Raw genomic sequence first — 17,589 nt, forward strand, 5'->3', positions numbered from 1 at the left:
CATGCCTTTCTCTGTCTCCGCTTGCTCACACCCGTAGGCAAACGTCACAGTGAAACCATCGCACGTCATCAAGCGAGTTTCCAAAACTTTAAAGGTCCACCCCTGCATCTACACAGCACACGTTTCTTTCTGCAAATTGATGCTACACGACAAAAACAAAACCTGTGGAATAGCAGCTGCACACTATTTCTCTTCGACAACCAGCTGATCTATTGTAAACGTGATATAATTAAACGCAGTCAGTTTATCTACAAGGGACGCATATTTCTCGATCGATGTCGTGTTGTGAATGTGCGCGATGGCAAAATGTTCGGGCATACAATACGGAACTCGTTGCGTATCTATTGTGAGGCGCGTGATAAGTGGTATGACTTCAGCTTTCGTTCGGCAAATCGGAAACATCGTTTTCTTAGCACTTTGGCATTGGAGCGACAATTTGGCGGCAAAGCATTCTATGTAGCCGAAATGACAGGCTTCGAGTATGCATACGACGAGCGTGATTACTCCGATCAATCTGATTATGAGATGCCCGATTGTGAGCATAGCAATAGTAGTGGTGGTGGTGGTGTTGGTGTTGGAAGTTTAGGCGGCACCACTCGCCATTGGTCCATGGCGGATGTGAGCACAGCGAATGTTGCGGGCGGTGGTGGCACTTCAGCCACGAGTGGTGACAGTTCAGTGCCCGAATCACCAGTCAAATACAAATATAGTGATACGCTGCCGAAAAAATCACAAACCCGTGATACTAACGGTACAAGTGGCGCATTAAGTGAGGGTCAAACTGGTTCGTTGGGACGACGACGTTTAGGTAATTGGTTTCGCAAACCTAAGAGTAGTCATTCGACGCCAAATCATTCGCCCACACATAAGGCCAACGATATTGCGACAGGGCTGGTGGGCGGTAGTGAGAATAATATTTCAATTAACGTGGGAAGCGATGGAAATTATAATTCGTCTGGCTCTTCGGCGTAAAGTGTTAAATGAAAAGACTAAGCATGGAAGTAGGAATCAGCTGTAACTTTCTACATACTACTTAGAATTCTATTAACACAACAACACAAAATTACAAGTCAAGTGGCTTAAAATGTTATTAAAGCGCATAACTCTTTTGGGCATACAACTAGCCATTTCGATATCTATAGAGGATTAAGCTCTCCTAAGAGCACATGAGTCAATTATAAATACAAATGCATTGTATTCTGTTTCAATCGCATTTGGCTTTAAAAGAAAGATCAAATTTCTTTAACTAACTTTTTATGTTTTTTAAACTAACGGTGGTAAATTTTTAATTTTAAAAAACTTTGAATAGCTTGGTGGTGATTTTTTTACATTTTACTAGTAAATTTATCAACATATTAAAGTTGAATATGAAACGTGAATTTATAGTCAAATCATGTAATAACACACATATGTGCATACATATAGACTAGGGCGGGTCAAATTGGCTGAGAAAAAATGGGGGAAAAAAACTTTTGGTGCACATCCAGTTTCTGAATCTATGGGCCATACTGAGTAATATTTTCCATGGAATCATAGGTCTGAAATGATTTTCGAGCCTCCCTAATTTTGTTAAAAAATTTTATATCCCAATCCGAATCCAAATTTGGCATTTATTTTCATGTATTTTATTTGTGAGAGACGATATTCGGATTGGGATATACAATTTTCTAACAAAATTAGGGAGGCGCGAAATTCATGTCAGACCTATGGTCCCATGGACAATATTACTCAGTATGACCCATAGATTCAGAAACTGGATGTGCTTTTTCAACAATAAATTCGACACTCCCTACGGGAGATTTTGTTCAGCTCGAGCTTTGATATTTAAAATGTTGAAAATACTTTCACCCTCCCTTCACTCTCATCACATTCTTCCACGCCTTCTTCTTATTCTTATTTTTACTTCCTTTTATTTTTTCTTTCTCTCGCAACTCCGCAGCCACTCCCATTCCAACTTCTTCGCTGACTTTTACTCCTTATATGACACTAATGACGAAACCCAAATCTGTCAAAAGTCATGAGGTACTCTACATTTCTTATCTGACATGAGTTTTTCATATCTCCATCCGTTTCGAGTTTAAAGAGCGGATATCGGGATCTATAAATCAAAGATTGAACCATCTTAAATCAGTGATGAATAAAGTAAAAGAACTTCTATAGAAATCTGCTTCTGAACATATGGGTTTTAAATCCAGTGCTACAATTGGACACTTCGACAGAACGTATAACAGAATGGCGGCGCTGGAGTGAATCCACGACCCTGGAATGAAGCAACAATATACTGCCGGATAAGGCAAAAATCAACCTCCGATAATTTCTCTGGGGAATCGATTACATTCATACCGAGAAAGCTGGGCCTTAGTGTACCCCAGTAGTTTCACTCAGAGCTTGACATCACCTCGTCGTCTCGCGCAAGTGCCGTGCTTGCTTAGATAACCGGGGGCCACTTTTTTCAGAAGCAGTCTACAAGCGGCCAGTATGTGAGTTCTGGCACTAAGGCACCGATAAAGCTAGACCGCAAAGTTTTGAATAACAGCGCTTTTATAACGCATAACGCACTGCATCGCAATCACAAGCCTGCCAAAACACCGCTCTGAGAAATGCTACGGGTTGTCTTCTTATGTCCCCCAGAACTCCATCTATACAGTGAGGCGAGAGTAGCTCCAATAGAAATGAAACGCTAAACAAATAGTTTCTGCTGAATACCCTGACGCTTGGGCATCCCAACAGAGTTCTGATTGAAGAGGCGTTGTCTCCCAGGGATTTAAGAAGTTATCTCTGCAGGCGTTTTGAGGAAATGCGGCACCTAAGGACTCAGCCCTTTGTAGAAGAAAAGCACAAAGAGGTCTTCAGAGTTATCCACAAAAATCTGTCGGACCTCTATGCCAGGAATTGCCGGCGAACCCCATTCTTAAAGTCAAATACTCGAAAGTCGCAGTAGAGAAAAGCAACCTTCCCAGGGAAATGCGCATCACTATAGCTCAACTTCGATTTGGATACTGTAATAGGTTAAACTCTTACCTCTCTAGAATCAACCCCGACTTACATTATGTATTTCCTGATTTTAACGTGTCCCCACGTAACACCAACCAGCTTTTCAATAGCAATGTGAAACCGACGCCTCTAACACAATTTTTGAGTAGTCGCACCTATCGGATGGGGAGAACTGCTACAACAAAAACAGAGTGGTCTGTATATCTTATAGTGTATAGAATGAGCTCAGTTTTATTGGGACTTTCAGCTAGTCAATAGGATTCAGACCACTTAGCCTCTGTAGTTAGGTACACTTGCAAAACGGTTCCGAAACGAAGCAAAAGGAACCCAATTTTCTCATTTCGAAACCATACAAACAATTGATTCTTTAAAAATTTCATATTTACCTTTTTTTAAAAACGGATGCTAGATGGCTGAACCAGTTTCCCCGTTCATAAGTCATCAATTCTTTTTAGCATAGAAAATGTTTTTAAATGTAATGAAATTTTTAAAAATTCTGGCTCATAAAGAAAATACCGTGAAACCGAAAACTTAACCTAGTTCAGAGTTTGGTTGAATAACGCGCTATCTAGGGAATTTGTTTCAAAGGCGCCCTATCTGAACGTTAATTCAATAAATTTAGACATTAGACGAGGCGTTTATAAAGAAAATTCTGAGATAGTCTGTTTTTGAAAAATATTATCAGATAGAACGTTTTTGAACTAGCCGCTGAAATAAGCTGATATTGCACATGCATAGCCGTCAATATGTTTATATGAGAAATGTGGATATTTTGAATAAGTCAAAAATCTTTGATAAATTAGTAAGTTTTTAACAACTTTTAGTACCATCTACTTACCAATTTCGAATTTCGAACTCACAAACTACACTGTTAGTAAAACGATAAAAAACGGGAAAAAATTATTTTAAAACAATATTAATAAAAAGAATTGATTGTTAACATAAAAAAGCAATTACAAATACACAAGTATTTAACGGTACATAATTATGTGGTGTATACTATGTACATTAGAGCGGGTAAAATTTTTTTTCCAACAGGAGTATAGCAAAAACGTAATCTACATATGATTCTAAGAAAAATCTCTGAAGACACCATAGATCTAAGTCCGATTTCGAGGTCCCGACTTTTGCAAAATAGATATTTTGCATTTGAATGTAGGGTTTGGCCAAAAAATCTTCATAGCTTCTGATATAATTATAGGAAAAATATCATATTTGGCTTACTTTAGAGATATTTTAGGTACATTTCAGAATCAGTATTAATATCTATAGTGTTTTTGAATTTTAGTAGAGATATGAGGCTTAAATTATGAGAAATTAGTCTAAATGAACTTTTAACTCTCTTTATCAATTTTAACAAATTTCTTATGGAATATTTTTTTTTCTTTACAGCTAAAATAAGTTCAGAGCATTTCCAACAAATTTTCATTTTTTTCGAATTCGTTTTAGTCGAAAAAAATGTTCAAAAAAACCGATATTTTCAAGTAATAAGCAAAAAAAAACACATCTTTTATAATTTTAATGTAATTTATTTAAAAAAATATTTTTTTTACTTAGAATTGACCATTTTAACGTATTTTTCAAAATTAAAGTAATGTTATGTTATTATTTTTTAAAATCTTTTTTGCTCTCCATTCGCGGTTGTTTTTCACGACTTTCTGCTGTAACAGCCATAACACCTTCACGTTTTATTTGTTTTTTTCTATAACACGTTTAGAAACAGACGTTAACAACTGTATATATCTTTCTGTTCCTTGTATATGCATTGGAATATTGGGATCAGCTAGTGTTGGCTCTTCATAATCTAAGAATTGTACCAAGTGATCATATAGAATATTTCTTGTGAATGCCGGTTCAGATAGTAAATTATCGTCATTCAGATCATCATATTAGTATAATCTGAAGCATTAAAATTGATATTATATTTTTTGTAAACTCTTAGTTTAGTTGATTTAGTTCATATTACGCTCATCCAGAAAACATAATAATGTTATTTGATGATAGAAAAGCCATACGTGATAGAGTTATCAAAAAAATTTTATACTATCGTTCTACTAAAACGAATTCGAAAAAAGAAAAACTGTCTGAATGAAAGTTGTTCGAAATGTTGTGAACTTATTTTAGCTGTAAAGAAAAAAAAATGTTCCATAAGAAATTTTTTAAAAATGATAAATTGTAGTAAAAAGTTCATTTTAGGCTAATTTCTCATAATTTAAGCCTGATATCTCTACTAAAATTCAAAAACACTATAGATATTAATACAGATTCTGAAATGTACGTAAAATACCTTTAAAGTAAGCCCAATGTGATATTTTTCCTATAATTCTATCAGAAGCTATGAAGATTTTTTGGCCAAACCCTACATTCAAATGCAAAATATCTATTTTGCAAAAGTCGGGACCTCGAAATCGGACTTAGAGCTTTGGTGTCTTCAGCAATTTTTCTTAGAATCATCTGTAGATTGCATTTTTGCTATACTTCTGATGGGCAACAAATTTGACCCGCTCTAATATATATGTATATATATTATAAACCATGATTATAAAATACATACATAACACATGCATACAATAATTAGTGTGTATGAACTATTGGCATGGCAATTAAAAAAAAAATAAGTAAAATTAATATTAAGAAACACAAAAACACCATAAACAGTTATGACGCCAACGCGAATTGCATTAATTTTGATTCCGAAAAGAAAAAGTATTTGTTAAAGAAATAATAGTTTTAATATGATTTACTAAATATTGTAAATACATACACACATACATGCAAAAATATCTAAATTTTTAACTGTTTGCATAAAAAGCGTTGTTAGTAGGTATACATAATGAATTTATGTGTAAGTTATACATACAAACATTCAAAAAAACTACATACATATGTACATAATTATTGTTAGCTACTTACTGAATAAAGCAAAAAAAAAAAAACAAAGTAGTACGATTTGTTAGTTTATAAAACCTTACTTGTAGAAAGAAAACAAATACTTAGACATAGATATACATACATACATACATACATACATAAAAAATAAAAAGTCTCTACTCGAACCAATTTCGTCGAAAACTAAAAAGTCTGTAATTAGAAATTAACAAAACATAACTTGCATATTAATCCCATTTGCATATATTTATTTTTTTTTTTTTTATGTAACAAATTCTATTGCTGTTGTTATTTTAAATAATAGTAATTTGTGTTAGTTTTTTTTATATTTAAGTTATTAATTTGTTAATTAGGTTACATTGCTTATTAATAAACAAAAATAATTAAAATTCACTCATTCTATACACTAAATTGAATTTGACTTATTTATTTATTTTTTTGTTTTTTTTTTTTTTGTTTTTTTGAAATGCTCAAAAAGTATTGACCGAAGCGTTGATGGCGACCACAGTTGGCAAATAGTTATGTATCTGTAATACTATGTACAAACAGAAAATATATTTAGGCAATTTCGATTTAAATTGAGTGGTGTTCATACAACTCAATTTAGCTTACACAATAGTAATTTGATAGCTGGTTGGCTCATCTCTACAGCAACAACATAGCTTTGTTTAGACTGTCAAAATGTGGGTGTTGGTATTAGGCGAATGGAATGTAATGAAAACATAAAACTTTGAAATTTTTGTGTGTCGTAAGAAAATGTGTTCAGTGTTTTGGCTTCATTTTGAGTTTGCCATTTTCTTTTGACAATCACTACTCCAGTGAAATGTAAACAATAAAATCAGCTGATTAGATGAGCCAACCATATAGTTGAGCCATGCGTGAAACTGACGTTTAAATCTACTCAATAAACACACTTTACACGGTTGCATTTGAAACAATTTATTAAGCAATTTTTTTTTTTTAATTGGCAATTTATTATAACAATTTATTATATTGTGACGAATATTAGTAACACTAAGGGATAATATCATCTCTAAGCCGATACTAAGCAGTGACTTGTATGTACATAAACAAATCAATCATTGTATGTCCATACAAGCAGTGGAGAGAAACGAACAAACACATGCATATATCTGAGATACTCCCAAAAGGTGGCAATCATCGGTGGAAGTATCACTCACATATACACGCGCATATGGCTATGCGAGAAGCTATAATCGTGCATCTGTAGTTATAGCTGATCAATTTATAGCTGGTAAACAAGTAGTAAATTCTAGAAATAGAAACGTCTAGAAATATGCTAACGAGGAAACCTAAGAGTATAAAAGCAGCACCAGCTGAGTCACGAGAATCAGTTTGATTTAAGCACGCTATCAGTTGCGAAGTATAAGTGTTATTAAAGACCTTTTTGCACTATTAAATATTGGAGTTCTTTATTCAACAGTTTAGCGATACGAACTTTAGTAGAAGGTGTAAAATAAGCGGAATTTCACTAAATTCGTTACAGTATAATAAATTGCGTAATAAATTTCCCAAATGGTATAAATATCCAATTTGGTGTGCGTTTCTACATAGTATAATTCTATCGCAGTGATCGAAAGAGCATTGGGCGCTTTCAGGGAATAAAACTTTTGTTGACACGTTGCAAACATGTTCCCGTCAGTTGAGTGACAGAGATTTTGTTTTATGAACGGCGAGTTGAGACAACTGCCAAATGAAATAATTATTCTTAAATTTTAAGGAAAAGTACTTTTTAAGTAAGAGTAAGAGAAAAAATTATATTTATAGTTGACACTTTGAAATGTCAAAGAGCTGCCAGATAGTCGAATAAACATGTTGAGCGAATGTAGCGGACAAAATTTCTGCTCAGTAATTCGACGTAAAATATGAAATATGAAACAGTCATATTTGAAGAAATCGTCGCTACTAACTGAATGTGACGATTTCTGCGCCTCGGTAGCAATCACGCTTATTATTGAAGGCAAATCACAGCTCACGTCGTAGGTACATAAGCTGCATTAATATGACCCAATGGGCCTATGACTTTTGCTGCGCCTAGTATCACTTGATGCCCTGTGGAGTGCGACATAAGCGGACATGCATTGCCCCGCTAGTAGTTATGACATTATGACGTATGAATATATCCGTCTTTTTTACTGAATTCAGCTGATTGAACTTGCATTCTACTTAGCATGTTATGGATTCATGGTAACGCACATGCTGGTATTGGTTCGGTACTTGAGATTATTTGAAAGTGTGATTGTTAGGTGAGATTTATATCATATTTCTCTTAAGTCACAACCACTTCACTACGTCAACGTTTCGATAAACCATGTTTATCCAACGTTTTACGTTTCAGTCAAGGTTGAAAATATTGATTAGAAGAAAGAACCTGAAACACTACCTGACACTACACTACAGATCATCCAACAATTTCTGTCAAAGAAAGTTAGCGGAACGAAGTTGGTGGAGGCGGCCTTAAGACCTAGTTTATCTTCATTTTCGTAGTTAACTCCTAATCGTTAGTTAAATAATCGATAATCTATAATCGGTAATACTAGGACATGTTTCTGAATTTCACTTCTTCAGCAGCTAGCTTCTCGGGAGCTGAGTATTGAACTCGAAATATCCAACATTCATACTTTATACTTATTACATAGTGTAAATATGCCTTTATTCACTCAGCCATATGAATGCCCGCTGTCGTTCTGCAATTGGTCTCTAAGCATTGCCTTTTTGTTGATATTCCTTTGTACACCATTAGGTAGATACTAATTGTATATGTTTTTAATCCTAATTGGGTGGAATACTTATAGGCGCGCTCTCAAGAGCTTAGTAACATTGGATTTTTAACATTGCTTTACAAGCAGTACTTCCGCTGTTCACTATTATATAAATATTATTATAAGTATATATGTATTTAATTAACAAGACATGCTTATATTGCATATTATTATCTGTAAAATGTTTACGTTTCTCTTTTAGTTTGTGCTTCCAGTTAGAGATTACACTCTAGATGTGGAACTTTTTCTATGAAAAAAAATTCGCATCTCTAAAATTTTTTCATAATTACCGATTACCGAAGGGAATAATTTAAATGGAAATTCTTCGAAACTAATTCTTAAGTGCGACGTTCCTCAAAAAGAATTCTGCGATAGGGCGTTTTTCAAAAAGGACGTTTTCGAAAAGAGAAAGAGTGTTATTTTACTCGGTAGTGGACAAATATTCAATATTTGTTATTACTTCTTTTGCTGATCGCATAGAAAATTCTATAGCTTCTGTGATTTGTCTGTCAAGTTTACCCTAGTTTTTCTAGCCGCTACTATTTGCTGCCTGCTCAACGTAATGTGTACTGGCTCTTGGGATGGCGTTGTCCAAATCTAAGCACTTTGAATACCACTCGCAGTTATCTTATGACGCCAACTCATCACCTTCAATGCAGGTGATAAAGTCTCAAAGTCTCGCTGCCCTCTTCAACTCGCACTATCATTTTTTTACTCATGTTGTAGCATTCGATCTTTTGTGGTCCTATAGGCACGCATCACCATCTTCAATCATCATTATCTTTTATCTGTGTTTCTAGATAACTGGCGCCGTTTCAGAGAGCAGTTGTGATGATATGATATGTATATGTAGGAAAAAACTAAAAGGAGCACGACGCAAATTGGAAGAGAAGCTCAGCCTAAAATCTCTTCGTAGGTTATCGCGCCCTTAATTGGCACAGATTTTAGTTCAAAAGTTCGTTGAACATTAAAATTTTATAAACCACAGATGTGAGAACACTACATATACATACATGTAAGTCATATACATATGTATATATACTCTAAAAGGACGCATAATGTGATGTGCTTGAAATCGAGGGTAGGAAAAAGTGGAGAAATTTTGTGATTATAGTACCATTGTGTGACGAGTAAAAATTAGAGCTTACGATTTCTTCTCAAAATTCTCGCTTGTGTTCGAAAAAAGTCGGAAGCTGTATAGGTATAATATTGCCAGTGCAGCGATTAAATTTAATACAAACAAGTAAGGAAGGCTAAGTTCGGGTGTAACCGAACATTACATACTCAGTTGAGAGCTATGGAGACAAAATAAGGGAAAATCACCATGTAGGAAAATAAACCTTGGGTAACCCTGGAATGTGTTTGTAGAACATGGGTATCAAATGGAGGGTATTAGAGAGTATTTTAAAAGGGAGTGGGTCATAGTTCTATAGGTGGACGCCATTTCGGGATATCGCCATAAAGGTGGACCAAGGGTGACTCTAGAATTTTTTTGTACGATATGGGTATCAAATTAAAGGTATTAATGAGGGTTTTAAAAGGGAGTGGCCCTTAGTTGTATATGTGCACCAGGGTGACCCAGAACATCATCTGTCGGGTACCGCTAATTTATTTATATATGTAATACCACGGACAGTATTCCTGCCAAGATTCCAAGGGCTTTTGATTTCGCCCTGCAGAACTTTTTTATTTTGTTCTACTTAATATGGTAGGTGTCGCACCCATTTTACAAAGTTTTTTTCTACATTTAAATTTTGCGTCAATAAACCAATCCAATTACCACGTTTCATCCCTTTTTTCGTATTTGGTATAGAATTATGGCATTTTTTTCATTTTTCGTAATTTTCGATATCGGAAAAGTGGGCGTGGTCATAGTCGGATTTCGGCCATTTTTTATACCAATATAAAGTGAGTTCAGATAAGTACGTGGATTGAGTTTAGTAAAGATATATCGATTTTTGCTCAATTTATCTTGTTAACAGTCGAGCGGAAGGACAGACGGTAAACTTTCGCCCTTTTTCACAGAAAATAATTATCGTCTCAGAATCTAAGCCCCTACCAAATTTCACAAGGATTGGTAAATTTTTGTTCGACTTATGGCATTAAAAGTGTCCCAAACAAATTAAATGAAAAAGGGTGGAGCCACGCCCGTTTTGAAATTTTCTTTTATTTTTGTATTTTGTTGCACCATATCATTACTGGAGTTGAATGTTGACATAATTTACTTATATACTGTAAAGATATTAAATTTTTTGTTAAAATTTGACTTAAAAAAAATTTTTTTTTAAAAGTGGGCGTGGTCGTTCTCCCATTTTGCTAATTTTTATTACGCATATATATAGTAATAGGAGTAACGTTCCTGCCAAATTTCATCATGATATCTTTAACGGCTGCCAAATTACAGCTTGCAAAACTTTGAAATTACCTTTGTCCATTGAATGCACTTTGTCCAAAATTTTACTAATTTTCTATTCTGCGTCATAAGTTCAACGCACCTACCAAGTTTCATCGCTTTATCTGTCTTTGGTAATGAATTATCGCACTTTTTGGGTTTTTCGAAATTTTCGATATCGAAAAAGTGGGCGTGGTTATAGTCCGATATCGTTCATTTTAAATAGCGATCTGAGATGAGTGCCCAGGAACCTATATACCAAATTTCGTCAAGATACCTCAAAATTTACTCAAGTTATCGTGTTAACGGACAGATGGACGGACGGACGGACATGGCTCAATCAAATAATTTTTCGATACTGATGATTTTGATATATGGAAGTCTATATCTATCTCGCTTGCTTTATACCTGTACAACCAACCGTTATCCAATCAAAGTTAATATACTCTGTGAGCTCTGCTCAACTGAGTATAAAAAGAATCTCTCTAGCCTATCGAGTATTTTCAGATTCGAGAATCTCGCGAGAAGCCGATACCGGAGAAAAATTTTAATCTTTAGTAAAAACACAAATTTTGGTCAATCTTCTTCCAAAGCTTGTTTCAAAAATTGCGGCAGTACTAACAATACAGAATATGATGTAAATATATAAAATATAAAATTAGCATAGTTATTAGCAGCCAGCACAAAAACTTAGCAATATTTAGTATGTGGAAACTTTCAGTCAATGCCAATTCGTTGCACTGCATACAAATTGAGAACATAACTGCAGCAGAAAATTAAAAGAGTAACCAACCCACAGTAAATATATAATTGTTAGTAATAGATAATAAATAGATTTAAATTACTTACATTTATGAATAACGATAAACACATAAACACTTAATTTGATAATATCCCTGCAGTTAATCGATTTACTTATAAATTACTTCAAAACCACTATGAATCCCAAACCCAACTAGTTAGAGAACAGTCAAAAGCTGTGTTTTTACATCTATATACATTAGGGCTGTGAATTGCTTACGGATTTTTCAACTATCCGGATAAACCGGATAAACCGGATATTCGAACAACAGGTTAGCTAGGCAAAAAATCCTAGTATCCGGATATCCGGATTCATAAATGAAAAATCCGGATATCCGCAGTACGGCAATCCGGATACGTAAACGGAAAATCTGGATATTCCTATGTCCGTGTACTGGAATATAAAAGTAGAAAATATCTGCATATCAGAATTGAACGAAGCAAACATCAAAAAATTATTCACAAAATATATTTGTAGAGTATTAAATTAACGTCAAAAATTAAAAAGCTACAATTTAAAAAAAAGTGAAAATAAGAACAGTGCCATTTGTTTATATTTGTGAAAAAACGCTGTTAATTGATTTAAATGCCCCACGAATTTATTTTTATTAATGTTAAATAAACATATATGGTACATCAATTTGTTGCTTGCACTTGATATCCAAAAATACGGTTATTAACCGGATCTTCATAAATCCGGATATCCGGATAGTTTCACATACGAATATTAACCGGATATCCATGCCGTCCGTATTTTATGCGTGTCAACGGATATCCGAATATTCGAATATGCGGATAGTCCCAGCCCTAATAGACATATGCACTTAAATTTTTGTATGAACTGCTAAGTGTGTAACATTATCTAAATTTATGAAATTGTTGAGCAGAAAATTAGTACTACTAAATTTCAGTATGCATTGTATTAAGTTGCAACCAAAGACTCTCTAAATATAAGATGGTACATTGTAGAGTTCTAAAGCTTTGTGAAAATTGTGGGACGGCTGCACCAGGAATTCACCATACTTTTTGCTATGCTGTCCGCCTCAACATAGCTGATTTTATAAGGCTGTTTAACTCTGTAATCTTCTTTGCTGTCATTTATTTTGCTTTTGGAAAAATGACCTATTTGAAATAAGCTGGCCGAAAAATATTGGCATAACAGCTTAAGTTAGATCAACAATGGAAAATTTGAGCAGATGTGGCAATTTCGCACGTTCATTGAACGAAATATTGACAATCTATTGATCATCACTAGGAAATTAGCTACATTCCATCAACTCAGCAGCACTTTAGCAATACTCTGTTATTATTTGGCTGCTCAAACACACCCATATTAATTGTGCATTAAATCTAAAATATAAAACTCAAAAATGACTGCTTGTTATGTCCGCAACATTTATTTAGTTCAAAGTTACAGCCAATAATAGCCAAAGCCATAATAATTTACACGGGTCATCAGTACTTTCTCTGATTCAAAAGCTGAACCACCAGCGCTACCGTCATCAGCTCAGTGTCATCATTGCCAGTAGCGCCAATAACACCAAACTCGTGCCTGACACACAAAAATCGTTTCACTCAAAAGCGCAAGTGAAATGTACTACGCACTCACTACTAAGTAGCGCCAAAAATTCGCTTGGAGTCATTGCGTCAATGAGCTACCATTGAGCTGGCACCGCATTGGCGCTGGCGCCATGCAATTTACATCACTAAAATTGCGCGAATACCCAGGCTCATGACTTTTTTAATCCCGATGGGTGAAAACGAAACAGGGGCAAAACGTATGGTGTATTCCTGGTGTAGCCGTTCCACTTTGTGGAGAATGAACGACTCTACAATGCTCCCTCTTATTAATCTACTCTCTTTGTTGCAACTGAAATATGTCCCTTCAATTCATCTCTTAACTATTCTCCACTTCTATGAACGAAAAGTGTTTGAGTCCACACTATGACCAACAAAGGTGAGTGTCTCCGCTTTGCAGAACAACCAGTTTTGTAGCCAGTTATTTACCAGTGCCGCAATAATTGCCGCTAGATGAGTCTTTGAAACATTATAAAGATATAATAGATAATTATCTAAGTGATGATAAGCATTTTTTTAACCTTATATGTAGTTGTATACACATGTAAAAAACACGGCTATTGTTTCATATAAGCAATCGATTTTGAATTCAGAACTCTTGAAGTGTCATACGAAAGCAAATTTAGTACAAGTCCAATGAAGGAATACATATATTTCAATTGCAAATGCTGTAAACGGTGATACGCGAAAGTTACTAAAGGGCTAGTTAAACTTCCTTAACCCTAACGCCATAATCGTAACCATACCCATATCCATAACCATCTCCATTGTGATCGATTAATGATGCCATAACCTTAAACAGCTAACATTTTCATAAAAATGAGAAAAACGCAAAAAATTACAAACTTATTCCACAAACAATAAGTCTCTTGGTCAAAACGTATCCAAAACAATAAATAAAATATACAAAAAGTTAATAAAGTCACCAACTCAAATATTTTCAAGTTATGGATATGGCGAAAAACCAATTGGTTGGCTATGATATGGTTATGGATTTAGCAGTATGGCACCATTAATCGACTACATTGATTTCCATAAGGTTGGCTCGATCAGCTGTGTTATCTGGTTATGGATAAGTCACCATAAATTGGCCTTTAAGTTCGAGCACGGGTACTGAAAACATCAAGTTTGAGGCCAAATCTGAAACTTTTTTGTACTAGAAACCAAATTGGCATCTTTCCTGTTTTCGTGCAAATGAGTGCTCAAAACTTGATTTTAATTTTAAACCAGAGAAGTATACACTTTTATTTAAAAGAAAATAATGTGCGTGGTCCGTCCGCAGTTTGCGGGTTGGGATCGTTCGAATCAAAGTCAGTATAACACTTTATTAATAGAACGCAATGTTGTGAAAAAGAATATAGGCTTGCAGAACTTTTCACAAATGAAATTTTTCATTTCAAGATTTTCAGCAGTAAATTTAAGCTTGTTGGTTTTCTTTAAAAGCCATAAGTGTATTCAAGTTGCAATTTTTGGATTGCTTAAATGATCGGTTTTCAATTCAATACAAAAAAGTTTGTCTTTATCTTTATCTTAACTGTTTTAGGCTCTATTACTCCCTGATCTGATATAAATCACTCTGCAGGGTCAACACTGTAAGGATATAAGTAAAATTCAAAAAGAGACAATTCTGTCGTTGGGGTTGAAATAATGTGTATCTCAAAAGTTTTGGTTCCTGATTGACGCGGTAATTTTAGGTAAAAATTTTGCCTCACACAAAATTCAGTTCTATAAAGTTTTAATTTAGCTTCAGTTGTTCGAGGCATCTCGCTTTCATCCTGATTTGATTTGATTATGTCGAAACTACTATGTAGTTTCACGCCCTCCTTGAACTTGAGGTCATCAGGCCTCACATCTGATAGGCGATGCGGACACAAAGAAAAAGCAAACATCAACAATTACAAACAGATCTTTTCAAGTAGAGCCAAAGTGTTTCCAAGCATTGGCGTCCCTCGGAAGCGATTCGGCACACACTCCGAGTGCATTTCGACCATGAAAAGCTTCTCAGCGAAAACGTATCTGCCTTGCAGATGCCGTTAGGAGTGGGTTAAAACATGTAAGTTCCATACTACCTATTTGTAGAGAATATTAAAGGAGCACGACGCAAACTGTAAGAGATGCTCGGCCTAAAATCTTTTCGGAAATTATCGAGCCTTTTATTTTTACAACATGGGTCTGTGGAATGCATCCCTCAGGTTTAGACACATAATCCCTGAAATTTTTGCTGGCCTTTGTAGAAACTTCAGTCTCGTGATTGTATTCCCTCTTTTGGTAAACGATTTTCGAATTAGGCGTTGGAACTGTGAAAACAATGTTTAGGCATCTCAGTTCAAATACTAGAGAATCCTCCGACTCAAAGTGAAGTTAGATAACAGCAACACATATTGAGTAGAAACATACTTTCATACATATAGATACATGTAATATATACTTATATATGCAGTTATATATGCATATATGTATACATATATAAAACTTTGTACCTATGTAACTATAGTTTATATATGGAAACATGCATATATACAAATACTTACTTATATACATATGTACATAAAATATATATATACAATAACTAACAATAAATATGCCAAATAAACAAATTCAAATTAATAAATTATATAACTTGTGTATTTTTAATTAAATAATGATAATGAGGCCCTTTCGGTAAGTACATACATACAACATACATACATACATACGTACAAATCTTTATTAACTGGAGCTTATCCTTCCATGCGATTCTGCTGAGTTCGACAAAAAACCGAGCGATTCTTTATACACGATAACTGACGCTATCTGGTCAGGCCATAGGAGTCAGAATCCAATAAGTCAATAATTTAAATGAAGATGAATGTATATTTACATACACATTATTATCGAGCGAGGGACTAGCGACCCCAAGTCCCGCAAGAAAGGTGACATAAAGTCGTTCACGGTTCATGTGAGTTAGTGCCTTACCAATAATGCTCAAGTCCTCCTTCGCCGAACCTTTCGAAAGTCAGTGACACCTCCCTGTTGATGTGGCTGCCCACGGGCTTTTATTAAGAATTCATGAGTTTAACACCAGCTTATAATAATTGAATATTCAATTATTACGTTTTTCTAAGAGGAACTGAAAAGAAGGAAAGAAACATTTACTGGCATATTGCGATGGTACCATTTCGAAAACCGCCACGTAAGCATCATCAGGCAATTTCGTAATGTTATCAAAGGTTTCACCAAGATTCGAACCGCGAATCACACGGTGAAACTGCAGTTGCCTTAACCACTAGGCTATCCTGATTGTATTTGTTTCCTTGCTTTACCTCAATTTGATTAAGATTTAACACCAAAATTTACGTCCCTAAATTTTTGTCACAATAATGCTAGTCAACTTTATACATCCATTTCAACCAACTGTAAAAATATTAATGAAATTTCATCTTGCTTCGTTATCGCGCTGACAGTCACAGAGTAGGTGCTATACCATTTAATTCGCACCGTCCACGATGCGATGAACAGCTTCAACAGGGTTGGACCAAAACGACATGGGTGTTAGAGGCGTTGATTCAACATTTCAATTGAAAAGGTGATTGGAGTCATTGCATGCAGCACATACATTTCGTATATCGAGGTTGATTCTGGATAAGTAAGAGTTTAACCTACAGGATCTTACAGTATCCAGATCGAAGTTGTGTCAGAGTGACACGCGTCTTCCTTGGAAGTTTGCTTTCTCCAACTGCAAGTTTCAGTTATTGGACTATGAGAATGGGGTTCGTCGGCATTATCGGCAAATGAATTTGCCGACTCATCGTGGATGAGGCTGAGGGCCTGTTAGTGCTCATTAGGTTAAAACGCAGAAATTCTTGCCGGAATTCTTCATAGCGCTTGCGGGATGATTTCTGATCATCTCGGAAGTCAAGCCTTCATCAATCAGATGTCTTTAAGAAAGCCCAGGACTCTGAGCATTTACCAGAAACTGCTAGTTCAGCACTTCGTTCCTCTCCTTTATGTGTAGATGATCTTCTGGCGACATAAGAAGACATCCCGTGGCCGTTCTGAGCGCGGTGTTTTAACAGGTCTGCTGCTGCGATCATATCTGAGACGCGTAGCATGCAATCGACTGGCCAGTTGGTTTATATGGTACTATGAGCTTTTCTCGTCTTTTCCCCAAGT

At 35.1% G+C, this 17,589-nt stretch overlaps 1 protein-coding gene across 1 annotated transcript in view; it reads left to right on the forward strand.

Annotated features, from left to right (window-relative positions):
- The window catches only part of RhoGEF3 (Rho guanine nucleotide exchange factor 3), a 666,916-nt gene extending 660,669 nt beyond the window's left edge, over positions 1 to 6,247 (forward strand). Inside the window, exon 17 of the mRNA XM_067792017.1 lies at positions 38 to 6,247. Coding sequence (XP_067648118.1) covers positions 38 to 972 — 935 coding nt within the window. The 3' untranslated portion in view covers positions 973 to 6,247. The remainder of the gene's footprint in view (positions 1 to 37) is intronic.
- The last annotated feature ends 11,342 nt before the right edge of the window (positions 6,248 to 17,589 follow it).

The sequence above is a fragment of the Eurosta solidaginis genome, chromosome 5 (genome assembly GCF_040869045.1).
Source record: "Eurosta solidaginis isolate ZX-2024a chromosome 5, ASM4086904v1, whole genome shotgun sequence".
NCBI classification, from domain to species: Eukaryota; Metazoa; Arthropoda; class Insecta; order Diptera; family Tephritidae; genus Eurosta; species Eurosta solidaginis.